The sequence below is a fragment of the Cucurbita pepo genome, chromosome 5, assembly GCF_057944985.1.
Source record: "Cucurbita pepo subsp. pepo isolate OVF chromosome 5, ASM5794498v1, whole genome shotgun sequence".
NCBI classification, from domain to species: Eukaryota; Viridiplantae; Streptophyta; class Magnoliopsida; order Cucurbitales; family Cucurbitaceae; genus Cucurbita; species Cucurbita pepo.
In genome coordinates, this window is record NC_141802.1 from 4447317 (window position 1) to 4467973 (window position 20657).

At 36.1% G+C, this 20657-nt stretch overlaps 4 protein-coding genes across 6 annotated transcripts in view; 2 read left to right on the forward strand and 2 right to left on the reverse strand.

Moving 5' to 3' along the window:
* LOC111795951 (ARM repeat superfamily protein) overlaps nucleotides 1-8415 on the reverse strand; it is a 29462-nt gene extending 21047 nt beyond the window's left edge. For 2 of the 3 annotated variants that reach the window (XR_002815271.2, XM_023678599.2), the window contains exons 1-5: nucleotides 8158-8415; nucleotides 7978-8073; nucleotides 6277-6440; nucleotides 5137-5410; nucleotides 3133-3200 (exon numbers count right to left, since the gene is read on the reverse strand). Coding sequence is in view for 2 of the 3 variants with exons in the window: in XM_023678599.2 (XP_023534367.2) it covers nucleotides 3133-3200; nucleotides 5137-5410; nucleotides 6277-6440; nucleotides 7978-8073; nucleotides 8158-8334 (779 nt within the window). In the remaining variant the exon portion in view is untranslated. The remainder of the gene's footprint in view (nucleotides 1-3132; nucleotides 3201-5136; nucleotides 5411-6276; nucleotides 6441-7977; nucleotides 8074-8157) is intronic. The other variant, XM_023678597.2, reaches the window with a different exon arrangement.
* A 2123-nt stretch (nucleotides 8416-10538) lies between these two features.
* Nucleotides 10539-11320, reverse strand: LOC111796038 (RING-H2 finger protein ATL79). Its single transcript, XM_023678730.2, has one exon. It carries the CDS (start codon nucleotides 11257-11259, stop codon nucleotides 10708-10710), a length of 552 nt encoding a protein of 183 aa, XP_023534498.1. The 5' UTR covers nucleotides 11260-11320; the 3' UTR covers nucleotides 10539-10707.
* A 1432-nt stretch (nucleotides 11321-12752) lies between these two features.
* LOC111796041 (tumor necrosis factor receptor family protein) lies at nucleotides 12753-16079 on the forward strand. The gene is made up of 2 exons (XM_023678734.2): nucleotides 12753-13144; nucleotides 15676-16079. The coding sequence occupies exons 1-2, from the start codon at nucleotides 12905-12907 to the stop codon at nucleotides 15907-15909; spliced, it is 474 nt and encodes a 157-aa protein (XP_023534502.2). The 5' UTR covers nucleotides 12753-12904; the 3' UTR covers nucleotides 15910-16079.
* Nucleotides 16080-16512: 433 nt separating this feature from the next.
* LOC111796008 (cinnamyl-alcohol dehydrogenase) lies at nucleotides 16513-20396 on the forward strand. Its single transcript, XM_023678682.2, has 6 exons — nucleotides 16513-16747; nucleotides 18087-18200; nucleotides 18282-18512; nucleotides 19398-19683; nucleotides 19784-19934; nucleotides 20049-20396. Exons 1-6 carry the CDS (start codon nucleotides 16659-16661, stop codon nucleotides 20243-20245), a joined length of 1068 nt encoding a protein of 355 aa, XP_023534450.2. The 5' UTR covers nucleotides 16513-16658; the 3' UTR covers nucleotides 20246-20396.
* Nucleotides 20397-20657: the final 261 nt, after the last annotated feature.

Genomic DNA, 20657 nt, shown 5'->3' on the forward strand with positions numbered 1-20657 from the left:
ATTTGAAACAGGAAGAAAATAACAATAAGAAGCAACTACAACTGAAAGTGAGCACAAGCCAAACAAGACCAAAAGTCTAATTCTACAAAAGCACCCTAAAGAAGCCATGATCCGACCTAAACCAAAATGAACGAGCCAAAGGAGCTAAAATCAAACAAAAAGCTGACAAGAGAGAATTTTCCACACCAGGCGAAAGTACTCTTAAAATGGCACCAGGAGGAGAATGAAAACCTAAATGAGCCAGGAAACACCTCTTTGGAAAACCATAAAGCAAATTAAAGAACCAAAAGGCAAGACCCCAAATCGATTGGGACTTCAGATTTCCTGACAGCCAAAAAAAACAGCCACAAAAATTCCATGAAATTGCCATCGATTCTGATCAAATGAGGCAATCACCATTAAACTATAACTTCCGGAGGTCGAGTAGGAATTATCAGCATCGAAGACCACAAACCTCAACAAGAGAAGAGAAGTTGGCTGGAATTAAAGGAGCGGACACTGGTGTTGCTCCTGCATTAGGCTATGTTACAATTAACCAGTTGGCTTCATTTGGAAATAGATTATTTAAGCATTTGGAATTAAATCATCTGATAATAACTCTTGTTGCTTTGATTCCTCTATAAGAAGCGTGTCTTCCTAACTGCTTAGACTTACATTAGATTCCTCATCAGATTCAAGTTGATAAAGCTACTCTAGGAGAAGGGGAATTGGAGAGGCCCTTAATAAACTGAACGTCTGAACTAGGAAGAGAGAGAATTGATTGCTTAAAAGAATTGGCAGGAATCAAAGACTGATGTTGGTTTGAAACAATATTATGAGGCACTATCGAGTGTGAAGAGGAAATCAATTGACAAGTACAAGATTCCTTCAAAGTATCATAATTAACCTCTGAGTATTCGAGGATAACAAGGGCTTCTTTCTTACGTGAATAATGAAGAGGGAAGGCTTTTAGAAATCTTGGATTCACCTCATTAGTACTCGGTGTGGTTTTAGGAGATGAAAAATTCTGGAGAATTCCCAATGAAAGCTTAGCTTCTTCCTATGGCTATTCTTGTGGTAAAATATCATCAATAGAAGAGAGAGGATCAGCCACATAAGAACTGACAGCAGTAATTCCATCATGATCAGTGGAATTGATAGTTTTTAAGGCATCCGGATCTTTCAAATTAAGAAGCAAATCATGCACTAAAGGTGACTTTGATCCAACAGCTACTACATTCAACTTGTCTTCATACGACAAAATAAATTCTTCATCTTCCATAACTTTTTTAATCCTCCTTAAAGCCACCAAAATTGAAAAAAAAAATCTGTAAATGATAAATCACCATGAAGTAAATTACTCAAACTCGGAGTTTCAACGGAAGCTATATTACCAAGTCAAAGAAAGAAATTTCAAGTATTACCATCCATTACAACAATAATGTTTGCTGGAACGAAGCCACATATGTTCTACTTTAACTAAATACTTGGGCAGCTGAAGTATCTAGGAAATTAAGGGTTTGGGGGGCAATGTTGACTAAACCACCAAAATGTTGCCATATAGCTCCAAAGAAGGATTGTTTCCATATTCCAAAGGTAAGTTTTTCACTGATATCCAACCTCCATAACTTTAATAAACTCCAGATGAGAATGATTCTTATTAGACCAATGCTCAATTTTCAAGTGAAGGTTTGCCGAAAAACCTCCACTTACCATCAAATTTTAATTCTGAAAATCATCATCAATCATTACCAAGGCCTTATCATTCATTAAAGAATTAATAGAAACATTCCACCGAAAGTAATCTTCTAAGGAATTCTGAACTCCCTTCCATGAGTATATACCCCCAAATAGAGTTAAAATTCAATTCCACCACTTCCGTTTCTTTTCTTATGCAAAAAGAAGCCTTAGGGGAGTGAACTTTGGTCGTCATGTCTGATGAGTTGTGATTCTAAAAATAACTTTAGTTTTGCTTGATCTCTTCTACATAGCTTCTTGAAATTTTCTCGTGAGCATCTGACCCATCTCAAGAATTTCCTACTACCTTCAACTGATGAGAAATTTTATATTCTAATTGCGTCTTGTTCTCAAAGTTAAAAGGAAATCACTTACCATTTCCCATAAGACCATCCATCCTTTTTATCAATGTCAGTAGGAAGTTGCACAAGTTTTCTTCCTCGTAAGGAAGGGCAAACAGAACCTTCAAAATGTCAACCAAAAGATGATCTGAATTTAGAAAACAAACAACCTCAAAATCAACCTTGAACATTCAAAATGTCAACCAAAAGGTTATCTGAATTTAGATAAACAAATGACCACGAAATCATCCTTAAGTTTCTTCTAAAAGAATTAATGAACTAGATTTTGCAGTAAATCAATCACAGCACATTCGAACCAACAAATGAGAAGGATTAAAAGAAAAAATGTGTCCGATTACTTCCCATTTCTTCCACAGAAATTATAGCACTTTCACCCCAAATACTGAAGAAGATACTTCGATGCAACAATAATTAAGAAACAAGTGGAACAGGACCACCAAAATCTAGGTGAACAGAGAACAGCGGAAGGCAGCAGGGTGCAGTGGTTAAAGGCGACGGCGGCAAACTGAGTCTAGGCAAAGGGAAGGCTAGAGTTTTTTTCTTTGTCAGCGTCTCACGAGAGCCAAAATCTTTGTGCTCCACAGGATCGAGTGCTTCAAATGAAAGGTCCGTTTGAACCAAATATTGCAACAGTTTTTCATAACAATAATAAAATTGATAGCCCCTTCGCAGCTAGAGCTCCACAAAAGTGAAGAAAAGTTGTGTAAATTGAGGACAACAAACCAATATCATGTAACCCATTCACTGTTGCAATATCATTATCATGTTGCAATATCATGTAACACTCAAGTTGGAATCAAAAGATGGCTTGGAGAAAATATCATTAAGACTCAAAACTCTCAAGGAACAGTCCATCTTACATAAGAAATGACCAGAGGCTTCTTAAATAAACATCAAGACTATTAACAACCAAACGAAAAACAGCAGGAAAATTACAGCAATTAAACTAAAGCCAAAGGATCCAGCTGACATAACAATCCACAAGTAATTCAAAAGTAACAAATCTCTTTGTAAATGATGAAAACTGAACGATAATGCATTGCTCACTGTATACCTGGACATCACCTTGTCTTCAACGAGTAGGCTATTAGATGCCAAGAAATCCATCAATTTTCTAATAACCTATAGGCAAAAGAAACAAGCTCAACATGTTATATGCAGTGTTGAAGGTTATCATGCTAGCTAGAAATATTCTACATTCATATCAAAAAAATTTAGGCAACTATGACAGCAAGCATTCCCTCAAACATTATCAACCACACATAAAACACTAGTCAATATCTCTTGGTACTTCAGAATTCAACTTTGAGCACCTGGCTAATCGAATTGCAGCCTTTCTTTTTAAGGAAACAATACTTTCGATTAAAGTAGCGAAAAGCTACAAAATATGGTACTCCTTTTAGAAGAAAAAAATGAACGAAGATAGAAGCAAGTTAAAAAAAAAAACATCTGCCTGAATAAAAGAACGATACAGGCCCTAAAAACATGAAAAAGAGCTTACAAACTCAAACCAACCACACTAACAAGAAATTAACAGAAAAATTGAAGCCATCTTTTTAGACAAAAGATTAAACCGTTGTGAGATGGGAGGTGAGGGTCAGCTCAGAAGGGAGTGAAGTTCGTGGTTCCTAAAAATTAAAGGGCCTCCCTTTTATCTTAAAATATTGTAATTATTACTATCTCATTGTTAATCATAAGCAACATTCTGTTGCCCTCGCATTGAATTGATGCCGTAATTAAAATCATTACCTTTCATACTCTTTTTTTATAATGAAAGTTCAATTTGTGATCTTAAAAGGGAAAGATCCAATAAAGGGAAAGAGGAGTGGAGACTTTACGAGTGATGATAAATTTTAGTTGGTGAAATGGTAACCCTAGCCAATCGGATCTAAGAACCCTCATAATGCTCATGGATGTGCAAACCCCTAAACCACAAAAGCTAAAATCCCAAATCGAGTTGATTTCATTCTAAATGATTGAAAACCCTTGAAAATTTGACCTAAGAATCTTATAGAAAAATAATACCTTTAGATCTAAATATTCAAGAACTCCAAAATGATAAGGAATCATCCAAGGGAAAGTAAGATTCAAATTATCTTGTTATTCGAATATCTCAAGGCAAGAACACTTGTCTGAGATTCGAATCACTCCACAAGCAAGATTGATTAAGTCAAGCTAGAATGATTATAAGCATGTAACCTAAACTATATAGAATTGCAAAGAAAATTAGTCATTGGCTAAAAGAGAGCACAAATGCTTTTTTACTACATTTTTCAAGTTTACTTTATAAAAACAACATACATGGCTTTATATAGCCCCACAAGAAAACCTTTGACCTTCTATAAGTCATTTACAGAGTTGTAACTTTCATACTTTATGACCATAATTAGCCACTATGTACATATGCAAACTTAAAGTAAATAAAAAGTCTTAAACTACATTAACGAATCACCATAACTCTAGATTATCATCCACCCAAAATTTGTAACTATCCAAGAATAAATGAAGCTTGATTCTTCTTTATATGGAATGAATTGCAACATGAGTTTATCTTGTGGTAGTTTGAACAACATTTTTTTCACATCTTCCTTATCTCTTCCTTAAAGTTCATATTGCATGATTGAGGTGTCTTGGTTCATATCAATTGGTGTTTGAGATGTGATTTTGTTGACGCTTTGTTGTCAACAGGCTCATAACCCAACTCTCTTTTCTTGATAGATTCCCTACCCCCACACTTAACCTAGCCAGATTCTGGACATTTGATCACTTACTCATCCTATTAAACTTGGAGACACCATACATTGTTGTCAAACTATCCAGGCTAACAATGGCATCAAGGAATCATCACCAACAACTGATTTAGTAATCCTATTCCTGTGTTGGTTCATAAATATTTCAATAGTTAGCTTCTTAACTGTTCCTAGAGTGTAGAGACTAAACACTATTTCCTTACTGGCTGACTGCCTATATATTGCTTGCAAATCATTCATATTGAATATGTTCCACTTGTTACAAATACATATATGAAAAACTACAAATGTAAGAGAATTGTTTCTACCTGAATTGTTGACTTCCAAACATCAACTGGGAAATATGACCCCAGACTTGTGATGGCCTGACTAAGTAGATCAAAGGCTACAGCCTGAACATCCCATAAACTGTTGCATTTGGTAACATTTTTCACAATTTCAGCGGTATAACCATGTCTAATGATTGAACTTGACGAAGGAAATATTGCTGATTGAGAGCCAGCAATCACAGAAAGCAAAAACTTTGAGAGTTGGATATCTTCTGCTGGTAAAAATTTGCGCTGTTGTGAACAGACAACGTAGCTGCAAAAAGAGAGAAAGGAACAAGGAAAAGAAAATTAACTAAAAGCAGAAAGAAAATATCCGATACTAAGAGGATAAAAACAATGTGCACAATTGATCAAAAGTCCATACAAGGGGAACACTACAAAATACAAGCACCAAATCATAAACAAACAACAACTTTGAGATTCTTTAATCAAAGAAATCCCAAGAGAAGCTATGAAGTGAATTCAACCGAATAGCAGCTATAGCATCCCATATATATTCAAAAATTACGTTGTTTCTCTTTCCACGTGCATCAAAAAGATAATTAGAAAATCACAATGAAAATTATTTTTTCCCTTTATTCAGCTTTATGAACTCTTTCTCTCTCTCTCAGCAATGAAAACGTGTCGACACTTTGAAAAGTAACCAGCCTAGCTTACCATAAATCCTGAGTACATACACGAAGAGTTGGCAAATGAAGAAAACAATTAGAACAAATCACATTCTTCTCACCTTTGCCACACAAACAACATATCCAAATTAACAAGCAAGATCTAGGGATCCTTGAGACAGAGAGAGAGACCATCGGAAATGATTGAACGTCCAGTGCATCCAGAACATTAAAAAATAAAATAAAATCTGCACTCTTGCAAAGTAGTGAATAAACGGTATTTTCTGCAGTGTTTAGGTCAAAGAGTTTAAAGTTTGCTTCACTCTCAACAAATGACAAAGCAAAAAAAATTTCCCCTTTCCCACCATATAGATCACAAAATTCAATAAATTTACTCAAATGAGCAAACATGACTTTTGGCCCAAATGACAAAATGCTGGCCTAGTGTGTAGAAGTGGAAGCAGCAGAGTACTATTTCCCCAAGCTAACAGGAGAGAAAAGGGAAGCTAACCTTACAATCTCCAAAGATTCCGAGACGGTCCTTATTTGAGCATAATTTCCTGGAATATGAAGCTTTCCAAGTATGCATTGGATCGCATCTCCAAAATATTGAAGAAGCAGGTTCCAAGAGGAAGAACTAAATTCAAGAACAACTTGATAAGAAATACCGTGGATCTGCATTGGGTGCAAGAATATTAATAATTAGAGAAAACGAAGATTTCAGAAGAGCAAAGGCAGGGAAAGAACAACGTTAAGACAGCAAAGGTTCAAAAATGTTTAGATAAAAATTATGCACTACTCGAATTCCTCATCATTTGGGAATGTATCTTTTTTAGTAAATACTACATTGTACGTAATCATATACCTTGATGACAATGATCTAGCAGGCTGCATATCTATGAAATATGTTCAATGTTTGTTGCACATATTTTCTCAATGACTTTAAATGCAAATTATCTTCCATATACAGTGAAATTTTCCACTATACTTGATTCTAAGTGAATCAATAGATCTTCCCCACTTAATGTTCAATTTTCACATTCATAGTTATTACAATGAAGAAAAATGAAACTAGATCGACAATACGAATTTTGCATCTCTAATAGTATTTAGGCTGAATTTTGCATTTTGCATCTCTACAAAATGAACCGAATTAAGCTTTGACCTTGCCCCAATTGTATTTTCTCAAGAGGCAGACTCATTGAAGTGGCTTCCTAGCGTTGACGGAGTCTTCTCCACAAAATTTTTGTCGATGGATATGGGGGAAAAGGTAGAAGCAATAAACCTCACACTAACAAAGACAATATGGAAAAGAAATCACCCTAAAAAATGTGAAGTTTTTCCTATGGAAGATGGTACATAAAGCCAGTAGCACAAGTGAAGACCTAAAAAAAAAGTCTACATGACTCTATTTCCAAATTGATGCCCATTATGGAGGAAAGATAATGAACCACAAAACCACTTGTTTATGCAATGCACATATACTTCTAAATTCTGGGCAAAGATTCTCAATATCTTCATATGGCATCTCACTTTCCTTGGGAGGTATATTGGACATGGTCTTAACATATCACCCTTACAAAAATGCAAAAACTATACTATAGACAAACCTCATTGTGGTCTTCTTTTGGAAACTATGAAATTAAAAAAAAAAAAAAAAAAAAAAAAAAAGAAATCGGAGAGTGTTCACAAAAAAGACACGACTACTAAACTCTTCAAAAATATTGTTTACCACGCATTTCTGGGTGTAAATTGTCTAATACTTCTGCTTCTTATAGTCATACTCCTCTCACTGTAAATTGGTAAGGTCTTTTGTAAGTAACATGAATAACATGTCCCTTTGGCAAATTGCAAACGTCAATGAAAATTGTCTCTTATCAAAATATATAGATAGATAGATTATATAGTATTTTGGTATTTGATGATCAACTTGCATCGTGTCAAGTATAGAATATCTATTACTCAAAACATTCACCAATAAACTGAAGATTTCAAATCCCATAACCAAATAATATTTGCATAATCTTTTGCATTCTCAAAAGTACTGGTCGATAAAAAGATAATTGTCAAATTGTTGGGGACATTCTTCACAGAAGCACGAAAATTGACTAACAGAACAAACTTCCCAATTTCATCATTCAGGCTCTACCCTGAGGAAATAGGTCCGAAAGAATGTAAAATAAAAAATAGAAATCGAAAATGTGAATTGCACCAGATGTATGATGTCCGAGAAGAGAAGGGCAACGTCTTGCACGGAGTCGGAAGCAGGAGTAGCCACTTCTAAGAGAAACAGCAGATCTGATGAAACCTATGCACACACACAAAAAAACGATGACCATGCATTTTTTAAGAACCTCGATTAATATGCATAGAAAAGGGGGAGAAATCATACTTCGGGTGGAGGAAGGTAGTGCGCGGCGGCGATTAAGCAGTCGGAGTGGGAGAATATGGTGTCGTAAAGAAGTTGGGAAATTGAAGTTGAAGAAGAGATCGATTCGTCTCTCAGAGTAAGAAACGCCGTCCTCCACGATCTCACTGAAGATGCTGAGGACGATGACGGCGCCGCCATCCTCGACGATTGGGCTGCAACTCTTCAACTCCGGCGACTTAGTCCGGATGAAATTAGTGTCAATATAGATATTAAAAAAATAAAATAGTTCTTTAAATTTAAAAAAAAAATATATAGGAATTGTTATTGCTATTCACACTCATATTTGGAGTGTGTTTTCTCAATTATAAATTTCCTAATTTTATAAATCCGTAAATTTTTAAATTTATATTTATTTTATGATTGAAATTTTAATTTTATATCTATCATATACATAAACTTTTTAATTTATTTCTATCCTAACATTAGTTTAAAAGTTTTGGATATTAATATACCTACCATGTAATTTTATAACCAAGGATCATTTATTACTTTTTGAATAAATATATTGTACACGAAAATGTACTTTTTAAAAATTTAAATTTATTATAGACAAAATTGAACGTATAAGAGTATGGAATATTTTATCAAATTCATACACCAAATAAATATAAACATCAAATTTTAATAAACTAAAACTGCAATTAAATAATTATCTTTTATATAAATATAAATAGACAGTTGTTAAAAGAGGTTATATCTCATTTACGTTTAATATTAAAAGTTTTTGTATATTTTATTTTATATTATACAATTGGTTAAACTTTTAAATTAGTATTTAGAAGTATAAGAACTTATTTTACACCAAATTTATGTCGAGGATTATTGGAAGTGAGTCCCACATTGATTAATTTAGTGAAAGGTCATGGGTTTGTAAGTGAGGAATACTATCTTCATTTGTAGTGAACAATATCATATCATTGTAGAAAGTTGTGATTTCTAAATGTTAATAAACATTTTAATATATATATATATATATATATATATATATATATATATATATATATATATTTTTGGACAATGGAAAGTCATGATTTCTAGAAGTTAATAAATATTTTAAAACATTTTAATACATACTTTTTTTTGTTTACTCATAAAAACTTTAGAAAAAGTTAATAAATATGTTCAAACATTTTAATACATACTTTTTTTTGTTTACTCATAATTTTTTTTTGTTTACTCACAAATCGCGTTCCTTTTTCTAATGAATGTGGGACCCCACCAAATCCACCCCTTTCGGAGCCAGCGTCTTCGCTAACAGTCGTTTCTTTCTCCAATCAATGTGGGACCCGCCAAATCCACCCTCCCTCCTTGGAGTCCAACGTCCTCGCTAGCACTTGTTCATTTTCCCAATCAACGTGAGACCCCGCTAAAATCCACCTCCTCTGGGGCGCAACGTCTTTATTGGCACACCGCCTCATGTCTACCCCCTTCGGGGAACAGCGAGAAGGCTAACACATCGTCCGATGTCTGGCTCTAATACCATTTGTAACGCTCCATATTTACAACCGGTCAATATTATACTCAAGATTTTAAAACGCGTTTGCTAGGGGAAGGTTTCCACACCCATATACGAGTGTGTTTGTTGGGAAATCACAAAATAAGAAATATATAGTGAAATATTAATATTAGAGTGTATTGCATACCACTGTATCAATTAAAATTTTAAAGTATTCATAAATAAATTAATTTAAATAAAAAATGGGTAGAAGGGATAAATAGGAGGGAGGTAAAATCGAAATCTACCCCGTTTGGGGGAAAGTAAAAACGCATTTACCTTTGAGGAAAAGTCCAAAATTTGGGCACACAAAAAAGGAGACAGTTGCAGAATGATTTTCTTTTATCCTTTTGCCATTTTAAACAAAATTGAATTTTTGTTTCTAAAAGAAAGAAATAAATCTGTGGACGCAACGTTTATGTCCCACTCCCGAAAGCACACACCACACTGTTGAGCTGAAACACAGCATCAAAACGTCACACGTTAGCCACCTTGTCAGAGCTTACGTGGCGCCTCATCCACACTCCAAATTTCCCAATTAACAATAAATAATTTTATTTTTTTTACCATTTCATTTAACAAAATTAACAAAATAATCATCTGGATGATTGAGTCCCTTTCCATTTTTGTCTGTTCTGCATGTCTGCGCCTCAATTTCCAAAGATTCTGCTACTTTCTAAAAGTTTTTCTTTTTTTAATAGTAATTTAATACTTTTTTTAAAATAATAAATTCTTTTAATTTATTTTTACTATAATAGTTTTTCTTTCAATTCAGTCAATTTTTCAAATAGTAAATATCATTTTACCATTTTATTATTTATTTGTAATTAACAAAATAATCTGGAGATTAAATTAACAATTTAATATTATTTCTGGTACCAGTATTGTGTCGCTGGAATTTGGTAAATTCGAAAATTTATCAGAAAAATTCCAGACCAAAAAAAAAAAAAAAAAAAAAAAAAAAAAGCTCAATTCGAAGTACTATCAAACAGCTACGACAGAGTACTAATCTAAGCTCAAGGGTCACCATGGCGGCCGCCGCGCTCGGAGGACGACGGCGAGGGAGGGAGGTAGCTACGGCGGCAAGTCGGACAAGAAGAATGCAAAATCAACCACTTTTGAATACACTGAACATGAAATCCGTGCTTGCAATTCGTCAATACTCGAATTTCTTCCCCTTCCGAGAATTCCGTCAAGCAAATCGTACACTCCGCCTCCGCACCGGCGAGCTTTGACTTCATCTCCGCCGTGAATACCAACGCCGGAGCCATTTTCAACTTGTCCACCAACGTCGGCTTCGCCGTTCCATCCTGAAGTTCCTCCTCCTGTTGGCTATTAGACGGATCATGATCGGCGCTACGACGGAGGAAGCAGCGGATGGCGGTGTTGAGAGCGAGAGCACAGATGAGTCCACAGAGAAGGAGGATGACGACGACGGCGGCGTTGGCTTCGAAGTCTTTGGAACTGGAGTACGGCCTCCATGTACAGGGATGGTGATCGTGGCACGGCGGCGATTGCGGTGGCTGGAGGGCCACAGTGTCGTCGGCGTCTAAAGGAGTTGGCCGCATTCTCTCTCTCTCTCTCTCTCTTCAGTTCTGAAAGGAAGTTTATTTAGTGAGTTGCAGAAGATGAAAGAGACTATATAAAAAATGTGTGGCTAAGATTTCCTCATTTAACTGCTCTCTTTTTTTCCTACGTGGCATATTAATTTTGAGGCATTTTTCTTATTTATCTTCTACCAAACTTTACACTATTCTATTTTTTTTAGAAACATTATTTGGATTTAAGATTAGTGGGAATGAGTCTCATGTTAGTTAATTTAGTGGAAAATCATGGATTTATAAGTGAGAAAATTTATCTCCATTGGTACAAGGCCTCTTGGGAGTCCAAAGCAAATCTATGAGGATTTATGTTTAAAGTGGATAATATCATATTATTGTGGAGACGCGTGATTCGTAGATACAAATCCGTATATACCCATAAATTTATATTTAATCATTTTTATATATTTAAAAAAATGCAATTTATAGTATTTTGTTATAAGGCGTAATTTTGAAGGGTCTAAACAAACCTATTAGTAAAACGAGTGACAAATTTGATCAAATCTGTATACCTAATAAGTCTTATAATTATTATGAACATGCGAAAGTGTTTGTTTCAGAAGTAGCAACTGTTTGTCTGATATCTCATATCGATTAAATAGAGAAACAAATCATTATTTATAAGAGTGTGAAAACCTATTTTACGACAGAGTCCAAATGAGATAATATTTGTGTGGAAAATGAGAGGCGATGATATTAAGAAGTGAAAGAAACTGATGGGCACTTATTTTGGAGGTATTGAATTGAGTGTCAAAGATTGTAGAAAGACGTAGACTCTTCTAACGTCCCCACACCATCAGCCCCACCATCATTAACCCGTCGGCATCGGCATCTGCATGCAGCTTCCCGGCCGCCATAATCTTCGTCACCCTTTTCTCTTTCCATCATTTCCTGCCTTTTAATTGGCTTACAAAATCAGTGCCACGTAATAATTTGTTTTATTTTCACTTTTTGGAGTTTAGAATTTATATTATCATACAGACAAAAGTTTGGATTATCAACTACTTTAATTGGTCGAATTAAGAAACGTTTTGAAATAGAACTCTAGATTCGAGTCCTGTGCTACGTCTGTTTAGTTGGTAAGTTGAATTTAGAGATGGGCACGAGATAGTGATCGAATAGTCGTTCCTATCTCCATTCTCTCACCTATTTCATTCCTCAATTCTTACGAAATTATCCTATTTAATTTTATAGGAATCGGGTATATTTTTATTTTGTAGTCACATTTATAGTTTAAATTAGGTGTAAAAAATACTCGTTAAATTTAAAAATAAAAAAAAATTACACAGATTCATCCTAAGAGACCATGGGCTCAGCCCAACAGCTTTATCGGAAGGAATTAAGCCCAAGAGACCATACGTTTCACATCACAATCACTCAATCCAAACGAACCGGATCGGTTCGGTTGGAGCGGCATGAACCGATCTCCATCATAATTCAGGAGTAAAGAAAAACCCTGCGTGTCTAATTCTGTTCGTTCGTCGTCGACTCTCTTCGAATCTAAGTGCCTTGGCGGCAGCGGGATAGCAGTGCAATAGCGCGCAGTTGTAGCCATAGACGAATAGTGGGAGAATTTTGTACCACGAAGTAGCGCGGTAGACTAGCATCAGATATGTGGTGGCTTCGCGGTATTCAAACAATTAGAAATGCAGATGGAGGTGGAGGTGGAGGTTCTGCTGGCCTTGTTTTCAGCACATTCGCGAGGTATTTCTCGAGGTCGCGAGCAGAGAATCTTAGGAAAATCAATCCCAAGTTGACCCCTCATGAGGCTTCTTTGGTTGCTCAAGATCTCTATGGTGTCGTCAAGCAGCATGGACCGCTCACAGTTTCCAATGCTTGGATTAAAGCCCAGGTAGGTTTTCTTCACCTTCTGTTACATTTCGTCGATTATTTTCTTTCATTTCGAAGTTGGATGATGGTTATCGAAACTGCAGCTTATGGACCGCTCAAAGTTGCTTGATCTAGGTTAGCTCTGCAGCCACATTAGTTAAAGCCTGATATTGAGTCTCAATCTGAATGGGGATATGCTTTTGATTTGAAGTGACCTATCTTTTAGATGAATGTTCATTCACTTATTGAAGAATGCTTACCAAGTCATTCGGCTGGAGCATGTAGATTACTTCATTCAAAACGCCATTAAGAAATGAATTATTAATATCTAGCTACCCAAATTAGCGACCATTTTTCAAAGCAATACTAATTATTAGTAAGGCAAATGAGAAGTTTTTGAGTATTTTTGACGAAACTCTTCTGCAACAAACAAGCTTTGTTCCCTTGAACACTTACTACCGCATGTAGTTTTATATTGAACACCCGTTTGTTGCTGTTTCCTAGAGATGCTCAGGAGGAGCAGTGGCGAGTGAAGTGGGTTAGAATGAGTAGCCCAGCGGGACCAACCATCTTGGATTGGCTCCATAAAAAATAGGTACCTTCAGCATGTGTCACTGGTACTGTCCCAAGTGTGCTTGTTGTCCTATTGACACCCCTCTGCTCACACCACCTTCCTTTACTCTCTGTAATGTATTACTTCCATTGGCAATTTTCCATAAGCCTCCTTGGTCTTCTCTTCTAGGATAGATACTTCCTATTTCCAAATTCCCTTTAGTTTCGTAATCATCTTTGTCACCATGTTAAACTCCTCCTCGATATGAACAAGTTTCATCTCAATGGTACTCTATACTCTTATGATATTCCCTTCCACGACATCTAGATCTAGTCTTGTCTTCATTTTCTTTCATTAGTAAGCATTTCCTAGAACCACACTAATCTAGCACTACTTTTGGTTAACACCTAGAAGGGTGTTTTCCTTCTTGCATCAGGTATCCCAAAAGGACATCATATATGGACTCTTTTCTGCCAAGTTAATTAGTTCAAGAACACCATCAAGTACATCATGCATCCAACTTGCTAGTTTTCGTTCAATTTCTTTCTGTGCTATGTATGCATAGTAGTGGCCTATCGAAACCTTTGAAAGAGTGGAAATATTCCCTTCAATCAAATTGAAGACATTTCAATAACGTACCAAAAGGGTCCTTACTGGAGCTTTGAACTTCTTGAATATGGCGAAAGCTTTAGACTTGACTCTGACAGGATAGGCCCAGGTAAATTACCAAAGTCATAAAGCAAACGAATTAAAAAATTATAGCCTTCTTTGAAAGGGATGTGTGTAGGTCCTCAGATAACAATATGCACTATTTCAAGAGGATAAGTGGTGTATGAGTGAGAGGGAGATAAGGTAGTATTGCAGTAAGTGAAAACTTCAGACTTGACTGTGTGGGGAAAGATCTAGGTAAATGTAGCTAAGTCATCAAGGAAATGAATGAAAGACTTAATAGCTTCCTCAGAAGGAGATATGAGATGAGCGCTGGCCGCCAAATATCAGTACACTCTATTTCAAGAGGATAAGTGGACGAGTGAAACGGAGGCGAGGCAGTGTATGACACTTCCCTTCTTTTGTCAGGCATGACATGAAACAGTATCTCCTTTAACTGAACAATCAAGAAACAAGGTCATGGCTTTCTTAGTTACTCTGAAAGTCGTGTCCCAATTGTAACTGTAAGTGCCGCGAGTAAATTTGGATATATTCAAAGACAAACCAACAACTAATATCAACAATAGAAGTGTAACAGCTCAAGCCCACCGGTAGTAGATATTGTCCGCTTTGTCCTGTTATGTATCGCCGTCAGCCTCACGGTTCTAAAACGCGTCTGTTAGGGAGAGGTTTCCACACCCTTATAAAGAATGCTTTGTTCCCCTCCCCAACGGATGCGGGATCTCACAATCCACCCCCCTTCGAGGCCCAGCGTCCTCGTTGGCAATCGTTCGGTGTCTGGCTCTAATACCTTTTGTAATAGTCCAAACCCACTGCTAGTAGATATTGTCCGCTTTGGCCCATTACGTATCGCTGTTAGCCTCACGGTTTTGAAACATGTCCACTAGGGAGAGGTTTCCACACTCTTATAAGGAATGTTTCGTTCCCCTCTCAAACCGATGTGGGATCTCACAATCCACCCCTTTTAGAGGCCCAGCATTAGAGTCAGACAGCGGTTGGTGTGCCAACGAGAGATACAAATTTCACACGAGAGTGAAAAAAGTACAAAACGGATAATTAAAAAAAGAACTTAAACATGCCCCAACGTTGAACAAAGAACATAGTTGTTGTGTATAAAAAGTTCCAATAGAATTCTTACTTTTGAAATTGGATCATTGGAATATATCTTATAGAAGCCAATGATGACTTAATCCATCATGTCTGTGACATGGGAAGGCCGTAGGAATACTTATTACATATAGAAATTGTGCACCGTTCATCAGCCCTCGTGAAAAGCAGTGAATTGAATTGAATTTTATGGCCCTTCTATCTAATACTGCTTTTCATATCAGGAATCTGGCGTGGGTGGATTGAACAGCAAAACACACATGAAGCTGTTGCTGAAATGGATGAGGGGAAGGAAGATGCTGCAGCTTTTCTGCAACCAAGTTGGTTCGAACAAGAAATTTCTGCTCGCCACGCCCAATGATCCTCGAGCAGAAGAGTTGAAGAGTGCTTCAGAACCAGTAGTCCAGAGACGAAAGAAACAGAAGGCACAAATAAGGAGGAGAAAGACATCAAAATAAACTTTTGCCAACGTCCATGAGTTTACGATGCAGTCGATGGACTACCCTCGGACTTGTTAGTACTGATGGCGGGCTCACGACTTATGACGATGAATTTATGAGTTTCTGCCATCACTGTTTTCCCCCAAATTTCAACTCTTTTGGGTGTTATGCAAGGTTTCTTTTGAACATTTCACGTTGACTTGGTTTCCATGCATTGACTGACAAACATGCATTTGAATCGTGGTTGATAAAAAAGCATGGATTAGGATGTCTCATTGGATTAAACAATTTAAGTCGAATAAAAATCTTGAATTTTTAAAATATGACAAAGTTTAAAATCAAATATATCTCAACAATATATGTTTTTTTTCTCATTTTTATACCCATTTAATACAAAAACAATATTCCAATTTTGGTTAAAGAGTTTATGGAAATTCATAAATATCAAATTCAAAATCATAATCTTTAAAAGAAAAAACAACAAGTTTTCTAAATTTATCAGCAAAGAATTGAAAACGGTTTGGGATTTTAGAAAAATGAATTCAAAGAATATAAATTTTTAATTTTTTTTTTAAGATTTGGAAATTCATAAATTAATTAGAAAAGATAAACATACTAAAAGAATAATAACGTATTCAGAAAGGATTCCACAAATCCAGTTCACGGGGTGTTGAGCTCCACGCTCCATCGATTCATTTCTCGAGTGATTGCGTTGTTATGAAAGTCAAATTCTTCCTTCAGCTTCATTTGATCGTTTCTTGAGAGCGATGAGTTCCCATACTGCCTCTGAAGATTGTCTCGGTTGGGCCGCAAGAGATCCGTCTGGATTTCTGTCCCCTTATAAATTCAGTCGTAGGTATGTGATCTTTTAATCCTTTATTGCAACGAGGACACTGAAATTCCTTTTGGTATACCTAGTTGAGTTACTACTGATCGTGTTCTACGTTTTGTTCTGTTTTTCTGAGATCTTGCACCGGGAAATAAAATGCGAATTAGTTTTTGTTGTTTATGATTGTTCTTAACTAAACTAAATACAGTTGCTTCAGATTATGGATGCTAATTAAGTTGTTCGTCATTTCATTGTTTCTCTTCTTCGTCAATGGAGTTACAGAGTTTTCAGTTAAGGCATTTATCTTAGTTACAAACTGGAAAGTTTATACTTGATCAGTTCCTGTCGGAGTTTTCAGCTTCGTGGCTCCCAGTGGGGACATAACTTCCTCTTTCTTTCTCTTTTTCCCCCACATGGCGATTTTCACGGGACAAATTTATCCTTCTCTGAGTTGGAAGATGTGAGGACGATGTCATTTTGGATTCAAATCAAGCTAAATGTCATGTATTTATCTAGAGTAGATAATAGATGGAGACTGCTGTTAAGATCCAAGAAATGATTCTATGATCATGTTATTATTTTATTGCGTAATGTACCTCTCAAGTCACATGATTGTCCATCTATGAAGCCAACTTTGTTCATTACTGGAATGCTGTTTCCCTTGATCTGCTCAAGAGGTGTAAATTTGTTCACTGAGAAATGAGCACTAGACAGGGTTCATCATATGATATAGGAAGTAAGGATCGAAATGGTCATTGGTGCTCACTGGAATCGGTCACTGATGAAGAGGATAAAGTGTTCCCTCTGGCTGAGCTTTACTGGTTGCCACGACCAAGCATTTCTAGTAGTGTTCTGATACCATATTAAAGATAAATACTGAGAAGTGAAATGCAAATGAACTGTTTATGAATCATAAATGCTCTGAGATTTAAGTATTCAATCTAGTATCAATGACTTACTGATTAACCTCTTGAGTAAACCAAGTCCTGCTTTTCAAGAGGGTTACGCATTTAAGTTTTTGTATGCTGCAAACTGGTTTTGTTTGAATTTTGAAGTATAGTTATTTTGCGCGTAACTAGTGTTTAAGGTACTAGGACTCCTTTAGGGTACGATCCAATGATGGATTGATAATCCAGGATTCTAGTTGATCATCATTATGCAGTGTAATTTATTCAGCATTTTTTCATTATTTGAATCACTTGCAGCCATGATGCTGATCTAAAAATTCTGGACACCCTCCATGTGCCAACTTCTGACGTTGACCTATGTGATTTCTATCACTTTAAAAAACCTGATGAAAATTTCTTCTTATTGATATTTCAGAAATATACTGATTAAGTCTTAACCCTACTCTTAACATTGTCAGGGTTCCTGGAGATGATGATGTTTCAATTACAATAACACATTGCGGAATTTGTTATGCAGACGTATTATGGACAAGAAATAAATTAGGAGATTCAAAATATCCTTTGGTGCCTGGGTACGTTAATCTTTCTTTTGATATGACAAGTTCTCATCTTTTTTGAAACTTTTGTAGTGTTTGTCATTAATTGTACAACAGACATGAGATTGCAGGAATTGTGAAAACTGTTGGCACAAATGTTCACCGATTTAAAGTTGGAGATCATGTTGGGGTAGGAACTTACGTGAATTCTTGCAGACAATGCGAGTATTGTGAAGATGGTCAAGAAGTTTGTTGCACGGGTGGATCCACTAATACTTTTAATGGAATTGATTTTGACGGTACAATTACAAAGGGAGGATATTCTAACTACATAGTTGTCCATGAGAGGTCAGTTCTAACTCCAACCTATTCTCTTTTATTAATCTGATATCAATTCTACACCATTTCTAAACATCAAGTTCAAGTGGGAAATTGTTTAAAAATAGCCGATCCTTATGTGATTTAAGCATTGACTTATTTGGTATGTTTTTTTTTTTTTCCCTTCTTTCCCTTAAAATTGGTCGAGAATTTTCTCAATTATTTTCAATTCAACTTTCCTAGTCACAAAGCGAATTTCAGGTGTCATGGGGGGACTATTCCATAGCCTTAAAGAAGCATCTTCAATAATTGTACGCTTTTTTTTTTTTTTTTTTGATAAGGCAACTTGTTACTTTAATAGTTTTTGGTATAACAGTTAATAATATTTCTTATTAGGTATAGATCTATCGTTTTACACTTTGATTAACATTTCATCACATACACGCTTCTATGCAGGAATTACAACTCTTCAAGTATGCATGAAACTTTTCTGTGCTGTTAGCCTATTCTTTGTTCAAGTTTTTCACGTATTTAATTTTTCTATGGAAAAAAAAAATAATTTTTTTTACCTTTGTACTGGGATGTACAAATTTCCATTGATTCCCAATATTTTAAAGAACACACTACGAACTTAAATTATCATCCAGATTATAAGTGAGAGTAACTTTATTCTTTTACCAGTCATGATTAGTACTCTTTTTGTAAGTCTTCCCAATATAGTAAAAGAATAATGTGGAAATAAATGAATTTGAAAGTAGTTTACAAACTTAGAAGTCTTAACCTTCGCTATGTGAATCTGAATGTAGTCTACACATACTATCTTATACTTTACAACATAGCTACTTATCATATGATCCTCCAGCGGATGGCAAGTTTGTGCAGATTCACATTTATTTTCTGGTCATTGATCTACAGATACTGCTACAGAATTCCTGAGAACTATCCTTTAGCTTCAGCTGCTCCTTTGCTTTGTGCTGGAATTACAGTTTATTCTCCAATGATTCGTCATAAGATGAATCAACCTGGTAAATCTCTAGGAGTGATTGGTCTTGGTGGTCTCGGCCACTTGGCAGTGAAGTTCGGGAAGGCTTTTGGACTAAATGTGACAGTTTTTAGCACTAGCATATCCAAGAAAGAAGAAGCCCTGAGCGGTCTTGGAGCAGACAAATTTGTTCTCTCATCTGATACCGAGCAAATGGAGGTTTTATAGAACTAGTTTTCTCTTATGCATCTCATTTTCTTACGAATCAGAATCATCCTCTTATCTGCCCCTTTAATTCCAACCATATTACTCTCAACAGGCCTTGTCTAAGTCCCTTGACTTCATTATCGATGCTGCATCTGGTGATCATCCATTTGATCCATACATGTCTACATTGAAGGTTGGTGGCACTATGGTTCTGGTTGGGTTTCCTTCTCAAGTCAAATTCAGTCCTGCAAGCCTAAATTTGGGTATGTTTGAGGCAACTGGTTTTAATTTAATATAATGTGTTCATATTCTTCCTCATTTCGAAGAATCTGAAATTGGGGACTTGCGGAATTGTATGAATCGACTATCTCTGGCAGGTATGAGAACTATTTCTGGGAGCGTAACTGGAGGCACTCGAGTGACCCAAGAAATGATCGACTTCTGTGCTGCTCATGGAATCTATCCAAACATTGACGTGATTCCAATTCAATACTCTAATGAAGCCATTGAAAGGGTAATAAAAAACGATGTCAAGTACCGATTTGTAATTGATATTCAAGGCTCCCTAAAATGATGTTGAGAGGCAGAGAAAAGGCGATAAGACTGACTTTTCATAGAACACCAGCATGTTATTTCTTCTACGTTTTTGCATTTGTATGTGTTAAGAATGATATCTCAACAGTATGTCAAATAAAGATTCACGTTAACTCGTTTCTGTGAAGAAATCTTTGAGATGGGAAAATTTTCGTTTTCATTATGAATTTTGTAATGCTGTGGAAAAAATCGTTACTTTCTGTTGCAGCTCCTCACGCTGTCGGTCCTGTGCAGCCACCGCCGATTTCACATACACACCAGCCGAGGAAACCACACCACACGCGCCACCGATCTGGTCCGATCTGTCTCGGCTCGCTCCAGTTGGGTTCAATCGGTCTGGTTTAGTTCAGTTGTCTTCGATTTCTAACTTTATTTTGATTGGAGCTGATTTT

Coding starts and splice junctions, on each gene's coding strand:
- LOC111796038 (XM_023678730.2), bottom strand. CDS start 11,259: ATGCGGCCAACTCCTTTAGACGCCGACGACACTGTGGCCCTCCAGCCA.
- LOC111796041 (XM_023678734.2), top strand. CDS start 12,905: ATGTGGTGGCTTCGCGGTATTCAAACAATTAGAAATGCAGATGGAGGT. Junction 13,145..15,675: donor ATGCTTGGATTAAAGCCCAG/GTAGGTTTTCTT, acceptor TTTTCATATCAG/GAATCTGGCGTGGGTGGATT.
- LOC111796008 (XM_023678682.2), top strand. CDS start 16,659: ATGAGTTCCCATACTGCCTCTGAAGATTGTCTCGGTTGGGCCGCAAGA. Junction 18,201..18,281: donor AAATATCCTTTGGTGCCTGG/GTACGTTAATCT, acceptor ATTGTACAACAG/ACATGAGATTGCAGGAATTG. Junction 19,935..20,048: donor TCCTGCAAGCCTAAATTTGG/GTATGTTTGAGG, acceptor TATCTCTGGCAG/GTATGAGAACTATTTCTGGG.